Genomic DNA, 12,290 nt, shown 5'->3' on the forward strand with positions numbered 1-12,290 from the left:
TTTCAAATGCTGTGACTCCTTGGAATAACTAACTTTCACATTCAAATAAATTTAAAGAAATACAAATATATTTCTGCATTCTCATTATTTCCCACTCAACTGTGCACCATTTTGTAAACAATACTTAAAATTTTTATTTCAGGCCTAAATTACCCAGATAATCCAACAGAAGTATGTTTGTACTTCAATAATTAAACATACTTTTTAGTGAAACTAATATTTAAAAAGCAGCAGAGATCTTAGAAATCATCTAATTAAACAATTTTTTTACAATGAAACAAATGAGAATCACAAGGCAGCTCTATCATCTGTTTGTGGAGCTCCAAATTTCTAGGAACAAAGTACACTTCCTTCTAAAATGCGCTATGTTCCTTTGCTTACATTACACTGCTTTTAAATCTGGACATAGAATCCTATTTTTTATATGACAACTAGGATACATTGTTTACAAATAAGAATGTATGTTTTGGCATGTAAATAACTTTTCAGGCTTTCTTTGGAGGGCCTGGGTGCCAAAGCAGTCTTCACAGCACTTTATGAGCCATTCTTAATTTTATATGTATGATTTAGGTTATGATTTTAAACGTTAATCACACCAAGGAGGTTATGACTTTTGAATAAATCAATTCAAACTTTACAAAGACTTGTTTAGAGCGGAATTCTCTTAGACACAAGAGTGTGCATTTGTGTATATATGAGGTGCATGTGTCTTTCTTTAACAGACATTATTACTAAAAACATATCTTTTATCACATATGGCAAAGTGAATAATTTTTTAAAAATCTAATTTCAATAACCTTTCTGTTCAATATCTACTTTTCAATTCTAAAAAAATGACTTTACACAACAATGACAACAATATTTTATCCAAATATTTATTTCATTCATAAATTTTTTGTGCATAAAAGTCATTCATCTAAAACAACTCTCACCACAGAAAGGTTGATCTGTCAATCTTAAGTGTAATAATTTAAGAGCATATTTCAAACAGTTTTCCTTTCCAGTATGCCCTTGAAATATTTAAGAAACCAACCAACAATTTCTAATACAAAACATAAATTTAGTGTTATAAATTACTCAATTATATTAGATGACAACAGAAATACTTTAATTAAAAAAAAATCAGAGCTCTTTTAAAGATTCTGTTTGTTTCAGAACAAGAGATTGAAAACTATTTATAATAAATTAAGTTGAAGTGAAAATATCCCCTGGACCCTATACTGTTGATTTAATATCCAAGATTTTCTTTTTAAAATATAAAAGCCCCTTTAAAATGTGACAGTTATACATTATACAGATATATGGAGATACATATATACCTTACCTGATACTTGATACATGCCTTTTTTCATTTTTAAAATGGCTAACCTAATACCAGTGATGCAAAATACAACTATATCATAATTCAATCTTACTTTTTCAACTCACTAATGAATATTGGTTTGAGAACTTTCACATATACATGGACTTATATGTATATATAAGCATACACATTTAAACAAGATATGCACTTATAAGTTTCAAGGAGCCATCTGAGATTTCATAACCACATCTTTTATAGTATGTGCACATATACACACGTCAAGATAGTCTTACCATATTCTTTAGATCTACAAACCAAAGCATTTGAAAAGTCATTCAAAAATATACTACAGGTTTTAAATAACAGACTTAAAATATTTGGGGATGTGATAGAGAAAATTAATTTAATAATCTAATTTATTCATAATTATTATTATAAGTAACAGGTACTATGATACCCTCTAGTGGGGCAGGAAGGTCATACCTCTGGTAATAACTTTCAATTGCTTCCAAAGTATGATGTTTGGCATGTGTTCTTTTAATATGTTTCTGAAACAAAACAAAACAAAAATCTTTAAGTCATGTCACAGATCAGGTTCAAGAACAAGAATGACATATTTCTTGATCCCAGTGAGTAGCACACAGGGATCCAAAGTATGATGTTTGGCATGTGTTCTTTTAATATGTTTCTGAAACAAAACAAAACAAAAGTCTTTAAGTCATGTCACAGATCAGGTTCAAGAACAAGAATGACATATTTCTTGATCCCAGTGAGTAGCACACAGGGAAACTGAATAATAGCTTGGGGATTTTGGTGGTAGTAGGACTTTTCTCCCTTCTATTCTATGAACCTATGCATTTTAATCTCTATTGCTTGGCTGGGATGTCTTCAGACTGTACCACAAGGTACAGTATATATGTAAAAGCCAACAGGGTCATGGTAATTGAATCTAAATAAGTTTGCTTAGGGCTGCAGAGGGCAAAGAAAAATTTGTTCCCTCATTCAACCTTTGTATTAATTTTCCCTCGATTCAATTCCATCTAAGTCCTCTGCACTCTAGTTTTACAATCCAATTGCCATTTTTAACCAGGACGAACATTGCTTAAGAACAACTTATTTGAAAACTACAAAAAGTAATTCCATAGAGACTTGCCACTTGACTGACACCTGTCATCTCATGATAAATGACTCCATTTTCTGCCTCTCTTGCCTTCTGCCACTCCAGCAATGGTCATTTATCATCATCTCTGTCAGCAATGGAAAGCGGCACTGACAGTGCAAGTCAGCAAACATTTAGCACATGGAACCACGCAACACAGGGAAATTATTATTGTCAGAATAATAATGGTTTAGCATAATTTATTACAGGTCCACCAAATAAGCAAAGGCTAGATGTTATTAGACAGATGGATGGGTAGGCTTGGCAGGCCTCCACTGAGACGCAGGCGGTGCTTGATGTGGAAAGGAGAACATCCTCCAACCCAATCAGAGAGCTGGCAGTTCAATTACAAAGAAATAAAGGGACATTCATCATTCAATTAGGCACCTGTCAACCCTCACAAAGGAGAAAACTTCTAACCTGGTACTCCTGGGAGAAGATGCTCAGCAGAGTGGCCTGCGATTGACTGGAACAAATAAAAGAAGGACAAAGTTAATTACTGGAGTGCACAGCAAAGAAACAAAAGAGAAAGGAGCTTCAAAGGTAGGCCTGCTGCCCTGTAATCTAACAGAACATGAAAACAAGTGTGGAAAAGTTGTTCCAGATGAACACCTCAAACAAAGGCTTCCTGCTGCTAGGTCAAGGAGACAGAAAAAGGGAAAGGGGAAAATATGGGCAGTCTCAAAGCAACTATCATATTATTTGGATTTTTTAAAATGTTAGAATGACTGTAAATTATATCTATAGCATAAAATTGTGCCAAAAGGGACAAGAAAGCAAGGTTTATTCCCCTTAATAAATGAAAGTTAATGTCATAAACAGTAGAGAACATGCAGTTCTTTCACTGACAATATTGTGAAATTGATTTTGTCAGCAGACAGGTATGCTCTGCTGTAGCTATCTCAGATTCAGGGGAAAAAACTGTGGTCTTTACTAAGAAGTAGCACTAAGAAGAGGCCACTGGAACTTTCCCACTGATATTGGTGTGCTTTGAAAATAGAAGCTTTCAGAGCAGGAAGCAGAGGTCCTTGGAGTGTGTTGTTCCAAAAGCCTGCTGTAAGCCTTACTCGTCTAAGACTCTACACAATGTCAAACACCTGGCAAAGAAGTGACGTGGAAAATGTTCTTCCCAGCTAGGAATTTACCTCTTGCTATTGTTAACATTTAGAAATGGAACAGAATTTTCCTCTCTCTAAAGCAATCAGCAGCCCACTGCTACTCTTTTTGATTGCTTCCATACATATATCTAACTTACATCCTGAAAACGATTATTTCTGATATATTTTCTTACTAAATGCTATCTGAACAGATTACACTTCAAATAATTTGACTTTTATAGTATGCCAAAGCACTGTGAATAATTAAATTTTTTCTGTTTATGAATGAAATCTCTTAAGCTCATCACAGCTAATTTGGGGAGTGTGAAATAAAAAGGACACCATATTTGTTCACTCTCTCTCATAGTGTGGTCATCTTCTGAATACCATTATAGATTCGGCTTCTAACCCTTTCTACCCTTACCAAATTACAAGAGTAGGTTAAAAAATATATACCATATACGTTCACCAAGGAAAACTGACATGTTAAAGGACTATCAAGAACTCAGAAGTACTGAGAAATGATTGAACACAATTATAAATTCATTACAGTCGAATTTTTTCAATTTCTCTTTAAAACTGGAAACCACTTTTGAAAGAGCCAATTTATATATAAAACCCTTCTATTATGCTTGGCTTGCCTAAGCTTAACATGCAAATCACATACCCTGATAGGGTTGCTGACAATAATCTTTTGGAAAAAAAGGGAAAAATAAAGTCCAAATATTTGTAAACTACTTAATAAATTAAAATGTTAGATATTTATATACAATAAATAGACCTCTCTTCACTGTACAGCAAAATACATTTATATTATTAACCATTTAATGGGCCACAAAATGTCAGTTTTTCCAAAAAAAAAAAAACCAGATGAAAATGAATGTGTCTGGAATGGGCAGGCCAGGGACCAATGTCTAATGAGGAGTAAACTAAATTGTAAATAAAACAAAATGTGGTTGTAGATGTCCAGAATGGGAAGACTAAGAGACAGCTGGAGAAATAAGTTCAGTAAATAGTTTAAAGTGAGAAGTTGGTCTGGAGTTGACATATGAGATAATGTCTTTAGCCAGAAGAAATGTCTTCAAACTGCTTAGAAATCAAGTCAGCTAAAACCATGGGCAGAGCCCATGGAACAACCTAGTTTCTCTGTAGCCAAGACAGTTAGAGAGAAGATTCCAGCTTATATTAAGAGTAAAAACTGGCTAGAACTAAAAAGAGAAAACTACTTACCCACATAGCAACAATAGAAAAAAAGACCTGTGTCCAAAATGCTTCAATTTTAGTTGACTAATCAAAGCTGTAGACAATTAAGTGATATTTGCTAGCCAACTTTTTGTGCTAATCTTATAGAACAGTGTTCTGAATAAGCGTCACACCATGAAAAGTAAGAAAGTAGTTTTACTACTTTGATTAGGACATTGACTTCAGTGTCTATTATTTGTACTTTCTTCCCTTGTGCTAATGCTGAGAAGGGATACCAGAGGGAAATGCTGGCAGGTGGGGAAGGGAGCAGAAACGTATGACCTCAAGACAACAGCTCTGAAGAACTCACTGTTACCCTCCTTCCAATCCACCCTCCCCCAGTGTCTGATTTGTTTTGGCTAAGGACAGCAGAAGTTATGATATAAATTCAACATTCACCAGATTTCTAGCTAAAGAGGAGAGGAGAAAAAGACTCTATACCTAAAGGGTCTATCGTGAACATTATAATCAGTCAACAATATTCAGTGTGCGTCTGTGATGTTCTGAGGCAATGGTATGGAGATATATGTCATCAGGATCAAAAAATTAAATAAGCTGGGCAGGGGTTGAGTTGGAGGAAACTTTCAACATGCACACTTAAAAAATGCAAAAGTTAGAATACTACAAGTACTCACATATTTTTTAGGGAACTAGTGATATAAATCATACCCCGAATCTTCACATATTTCAAGACTGCATTGGCTTTGGTGCACAGATGCATCACTAAGCATATATGGTGTTTTAAATTAACATATTAAAAATGCAGTCATTTTATTTGTACCAAATACTCAAGATATATTATTAAAACCTGTCATCAAAAAACAGTTTTCCTGGTATTTTTTCCCATGCTACTCTCCCAGATCAAGCTCCTCACCCTGCAGCTGTCTGAGCAAAGGAGAGCATTCGAGGGGACCCCTAGAATGGCTAACTCTTCCTAAGTCTGGAACAACAGCAGCCATGCTACAGCAATGTGGAAACATGCCTGAGACAAAGCTCATACACTGAGGATGGCAGGACAGAGGACGGAAAGAGCTCACACCCTTGAGGACACTGTGGAGCTGTTCAAGTGACCTTAGAATTGAACTGAACACCCTCCAAATTTCTGATTTTTTGTAATCATATATGTTTTTTTAAAAAAACCTCAAAGAAACAATGCAAGAAAACTCTGCGCAGGTTTCTGTGTTCATGGTAAGGATGAGATGTGAAGGAGGGAGGGCTTTGAGACAGGCTGTTTCATAATGACGGCACATGTACAGGATGGAAAACTTGAAAGGGACTGCCCATTTCCACAATCTCTAGTTCTCGTCTTAGCTGGCAGCTATATTTGGCTTCCCTAAAATCGTTCCTCTGTCACTGTGTCACTAAACTGATGTTCCTAGAGATCATAAATTGGTTTGTGATTTTTCTGTGTGGATTTTAAATATTGGCAGGGTACTATTTACCCTCCTTTCACATTACATTCAACATTTTTCAAATGCCAGGTATACAAATAGGCCATAAACCAGTTCCCCATACAATGTTTAACTCAACATGCCCCCCAAACCCGCCCAGCTAAGATACTCAGTAACTGAAGGATATTAGAGAGAATAAACATCCCAGTGTTGGGTGAGTACAGCACAGACTAAGAGCAGAGCTTAGCACAGACTTCATTACAACACAACACTCATACAAGGGTGAGGTCCATGTTCCTAGATGCAGACCTAAAGCGAGTAGAAGGCAAAAGACACCACACATTCTATGTTTTTCCTCTTCTCAAATGCCCAACCCCTGAAAAAGACCATCAAGAAGTATATACCTTTAACTTTAAAGCATCTTTAGCAATAGAATCTGAGAAGCTTAAATGTCTACATTCTACTAGGCTCAAAACTCTGTAAGCAAAATAAATATTATTTCTGGAGTTCGAGAAGCAGCAAACCAATTAAAGATAAAGCAGACTGTTCCTACAAAGCTTTAGGCTTGGAGACCTCACAATTGCAAGGCAAACCTCTCTAAATCTGTGAAAGACAGTGGAACACTGGCTCTGTGTAGTAATAATTCAGAGAGCTGGTCGAGGAATGTTTTCCATAAAAGCAATGCAGATACCCTTCCTCACCCCAAACACACAGTTACATCAAATCTGAAATGTAGTCATTTTTTTTTTTACCTCTAAAATCAAAATGGAATTTGACAAGACAGCAAGACTTGATTCAATACAACTAACTACTTATCTTCTAGTAACACGGACTGCAAAATGAAAAATAATCTGGAGAAAGATGACTGATACTCTAGGGAATTACTAGGAGGAAAAAAAGGGAAAATCTTTAAACTCAACTCAAGAACTTGAGAAAAATATATCCAGCCACCCCTCATGTCTTATCTTCCCAATTTCCTACTTCATATCAATAATGCAGATATTTTATGTCTAATCATAGAAAATATCCCCTAAATGACTTTATAAATGGCAACATTGGGCCGGCCTAGTGGCGCACTCGGTAGAGTGCGGCGGCGCTCCCACCGAGGGTTCGGATACCATATAGAGACCAGTCCGCTCACTGGTTGAGCGCGGTGCGGGCACGACACTGAGGGTTGCAATCCCATTGCCGGTCGTAGTACGGGTGCAACACCGAGGGTTGCGATCCCATTACCGGTCACGAAAAAAGACAAAATGGAAAAAAAATAAAAAATAAAAATAAAAAAATAAATGGCAACATTAAGCTTAGTAGTAATCAACTACTAAAAAGTCCTTAAAAACACTCTCTCTCTCTCTCTCTCTCTCTCTCTCTCTCTATATATATATATATATATATAGTGTATATAAAGTGTAAACTATATATATAATGTATATAAAGTATTGTCCAGGTTTCTAATTTTGTTGATAAGTTGAAGGTACACCCGAAATAGCTCTGTACCTACTTTACACTTGACACTAAAGACTAAAAAACTAAAAGACTAAAAAACTAAAAGACTAAAAGACACTAAAGACGTGAAGACTAAAATGAGGTTATCTTTCTCCAGAGAGGGTTCTGATTTGATGCTGGGGGCACCAGGAGTCTAGGATCACCTTAGTGCAATTTCAGGTATTAATTTTGGGCGCCAATCAGATAAATTTGAAATTGTCATGTCAAGCTCTTTTAATTTCAGTTCGCATTTACTCTTAGGGTATAGCCCTTTAGGGTCCCATCCCAAAGCCTCAGACATTAATAAGAGCTCCCACCTTTGGTGGGCCCTGATCTCTAAACTTTGTTCTCTAGCCCTATAAAGCTGTCAGAAGCTCTGCTTAGGACTTGATTGGACTACATCTGATAAAAAAGTAATTAAATTAGAATTCAACCATTAAAAAGGTAGTCCCTCAAAAACCATACTTAAGTAAGTAACTCATGGATTAAAGAAATCACAATGGAGAGAACAAAAATGCATAAAATTGGACAATGACAGTGGTACATATTAAAACTTGTGGGAAATTTATACCATTAATTGGGCATTACAAAGAAGAAAGAAATTGATTTTATTATAGGAGGTTTTAGCAAACTATATATCCTAGCAAACAAAATAGGAAAAGAAATAAGAAAAACAAGAAAGAAAATGCAAATTCTCCTTCTTTGCTGATGAAGTGGCTTTCTACATAAAAATAACAAGAGAATCTACAAGAAAACTATAAAACTAATAAGTGATCACAGAAAAGTAACTGAATACAAGATTAATAAAAAAAAAGAATTCTTCTAAATCAGTAATATTCAATTAGAAAATGGAATAGAAAAGATCTCATTCGCAATAATAAAAACCACAATGTACTTAAAAATATATAAAACTTCTGAAGAAAGTTACTAAAGCATTACTGAAGAGCTTAAAAAAGTTCCTGACTAAATGCAGGTATGAGATATTTTTATAAAGAAAGTATCATGGGTAGAAAGATAGTATAAATAAAATTGTCAATTTTCCACATATAAATCTACAATTTTAATGAAAACCCAACCAAATTCACAACAGAGTCTTTCTGGTAGAATATGATCAATTTACATTAGAATCCAAGAAGAATACACACTCAGGAATAGTTAACAAATTCTGAAAAGCACAGACAAAGTGGGGAACTTACTGTACCAGATATCAACATGGATAAATTTCAAAAATACAGTATTATGAAACAAACAAACAAACAAAAAAAGTTACAGAATTATATCCACATTTGATACCATTTATGTAAAGTATAAAACAGCAAAATATAATCACCTATAATTCATGGACATATTTGTAATAAGAGAAATACATGAGATTGATAAACACTGAATTCAAAACAATGGTTATCTCAGGCGAAGAAGAGCAAAGAAATGAGGTAGAAGTACATTTCACCATATTTATAATATTTTATTGTTTAAAAAAGTAAAAATCTGAAGAGAAAAGGGAATGTAGGACAATTAGAATATTTCATTTCTGTAAAAGTAAAAAGCTTCTGAAGCAAATATAAACAGAGACAGACTCAAAGGGTTTTTTATATTTCTCTGTTCTTTTATATTTTGTGATATATTTCATAATAAAATTAAACAGGCAAAAAGAAAAGAAAGAATTGAAAAGGAGTTGGATAAATTGATCTTTAAGATGCTGTTCATGTCTAAGTCCCACCCTATTCTAAGTGTTCTAATTCAATTAAAATCTTAGTACTGATACTTCTTTTCTTTCTAATTAAAATTAGGTATTAACTTTTTAGAACAAGCTATAACACAAATCAGATAAAGAACATGAAGCCTGGATGACAGACACTTAATTTTACTGGCAAGACCAGATTTCCAGTCATTTTTCTCTAAAGTAATCCCAGTAATTTTAACACATTATACAAATAATAGATTTGTAAGAAATGTTCATCAGTCAACTTTTTAAATGAGGTCTCTTCAACTTTCTCTTTCACCCTAAGTGCTTACCTGAGTGACAGCATACCCTTTGTTTAACAACTACTTCCATAACTCCCCAACGTATACATAGCTACATAGAGAGAGAGGTCTCCAGCTTCCACCTCTACCCCGTCCCAATTTCAATTTATAGCTACTTATGGGGACAATTTCACCTATTTGGCCATAGGTATCTTCAGATCAAATGTACCACCACCCTCCCTTCTGACAAGTGTGTTTTCATACCCAACCTCCTTTAAATCAATTATTTCCACAAATGCAGAGGCCTGAGCTAGAAATCACTGGGTCATTCCTGATTCTTCCCTTTCCCTCACACCTGAAACATCTAACCAGTCACCAAGGCTTGTTGATTCTGCCATTGAAAGTTTTTGCAAATTTGTCCCTACTCCTCTACACTACTAAATAGCTTCCTGATTCACTTCCTTCTCTTCCTATCTCTGTATCTTTTAATACAGCCTCCAATTTACATCTGATTATGCTACACTCTTGACTTGAAAATCCCTAGGAAGTGTTAGCTGGCAACACGCTGAACTGTGTGATGAACTGCCACAAATTCCGAATTGATAAAAGTCAGAATTTGTGGGGCTTTATCATATATTGGGTATAATTGTAGATTTTATGGGGAAATAATTTTGTGCCTTCAAAAAGCATTGTTTTTATAATTCCTAGTCATATAATCGTTTTGTAAAGAGACACATCCTCTTCTCATATAATGTAATAAGTGAGAAAATGGATTGCTTTACAGCCACCTTTGTTGGAAGTGTCTATTCTATAGAAGAAAGGAACTCATATTCTAAATCATAAATATTCTAGTTATGTGAAATGATATTTACAGTAGAATGCATGCAAAAAAATAAGAATACTACAAAAATCAATCTATACTATCTCTTCCTTTCTTATTCAGTAAAAGTAAACAGGAAGAAAAAAAATTTTAAATAGGCAAGAGACTTTAATAGACATTTCTCCAAAGAAAGCATACAAATTGCTCATCAGCATATGAGAAGATACTCCGTTGATGATTAAGGAAAGGCCAAACCAAAACCACAATGAGATACTACTTCATATACACCAGGATGGCTAGAATAAAAAAGACAGACATTAACAAGTCTTGACAAGGATGCAGAGAAATTGGAGCCCTTATACATTGCTAGTGGTGCTGCAAAATGGTACAACTGCTTAGGAAAACAGCTTGTTAGTTTCTCAAAATATTAAACACAGAGTTACCACATGACCCAGCAATTCCACTCCTAGACATATACCCAAGAGAAATGAAAACGTGTTCACATGAAAGCCCGTACACAAATATTCATAGCAACATTACACATAACAGCCAAACAACAGAAACAATACAGATGCACATCAATTGGTGAATGGACAAATAAAATGTGGTATATCTATACAATGAAACATTCATCAATACATATGAAAGAAGTACTGACTTATGCTGTGACACAGATAAACCTTGAAAACGTTACAAAAGTGTAAATATCCAATTATATACATACTGTATGATCCCACATATATGAAATGTCCAGAATAGGAAAATCCTTAGAAAGTAAATTAGTGCTTGCCAGGGACAAGGGAAGGGAGGGATGGGCAGTGACTGCTAGTGGATATGGGATTTCTTTTGGGGATGAGGAAAATGTTCTGAAATTAGACAATGGTAATGGATACACAACTTTGCGAATATACTTAAAACCACTGAATTGTACACTTTAAAAGGGTGAAATTTATGGTATTTTAATATCTCAATAAAACTTAATAAATGAATGGAAGATAAAAATTATGAACTTGCTGCTCTGTGATGTTCCATTTTCCCCACTATAAATGCAAATTTTTAAATGTGACCTCACAGCATTGAAAGTGACTATTTTTCCAGGTTCTATGTCATTTCCCCTGATTTAGGAACATTTTCAGTCCTTCAGAATACTTTATTCTTGAGGTGCTTAAAATCTAACTGGGAAAATCACTTAATATTTCTAGGTCTCAGTTTCACCATCTGTAAATAGATGCCTGAATTCTTTAGAATCTATTTTCATCCTGAAAGTTTTATGATTTTTATCAGTTCTACAACTGCAAGTTAGATTTGTTAAATTTCTCTCTGCTATAGCCCTAAAAGTTTTAAGTACAGTTTATCAGAAATCTGTGTCTTGGTCCTAATAATAATGACTTGCAATCATATTGACACTAGACATTTCTGTGGGGGTCTAACCCAGCAGTCCTATTCTAGGGCAACAGCTCGAGTGATTAAACTGTTTATCATGACCTCTAGGCATTTAATGTAATCAACCACAGGGTGAGAGGATGGAGGAAAATAATTAACTCCTTTCATTTACCACTGATTATAAGTTACCACTTCCCCCAACAGAGGTTAAATAGTCACCTCATGGGTCTAACACCACAACTATTTCACTGCTGAAATCCCAGTTCTCCCCCAAAACACCTTATTTTTCTGATACAAGATTGAACCCAGACATTTATTAAAAGTACCACCAGACCCTTACCTGAAAAGTTGTTTTTATATATATATATATATATATATATATATATAAACAACTTTTCAGGTAAGGGTCTGGTGGTACTTTTAATAAATGTCTGGGTTCAATCTT

General features: G+C 34.6%; 1 protein-coding gene across 1 annotated transcript in view; it reads right to left on the bottom strand.

The window, feature by feature from the left end:
• Window positions 1–12,290, bottom strand: part of LOC103585338 (chromosome unknown open reading frame, human C15orf41) — a 179,233-nt gene that overhangs the window by 160,708 nt on the left and 6,235 nt on the right. The window contains exons 2-3 of the mRNA XM_008566265.1: window positions 2,883–2,928; window positions 1,787–1,851 (exon numbers count right to left, since the gene is read on the bottom strand). Of these exons, the coding sequence (XP_008564487.1) occupies window positions 1,787–1,851; window positions 2,883–2,928 (111 nt within the window). The remainder of the gene's footprint in view (window positions 1–1,786; window positions 1,852–2,882; window positions 2,929–12,290) is intronic.

The sequence above is a fragment of the Galeopterus variegatus genome, unplaced genomic scaffold (genome assembly GCF_000696425.1).
Source record: "Galeopterus variegatus unplaced genomic scaffold, G_variegatus-3.0.2 Scaffold232, whole genome shotgun sequence".
NCBI classification, from domain to species: domain Eukaryota; kingdom Metazoa; phylum Chordata; class Mammalia; order Dermoptera; family Cynocephalidae; genus Galeopterus; species Galeopterus variegatus.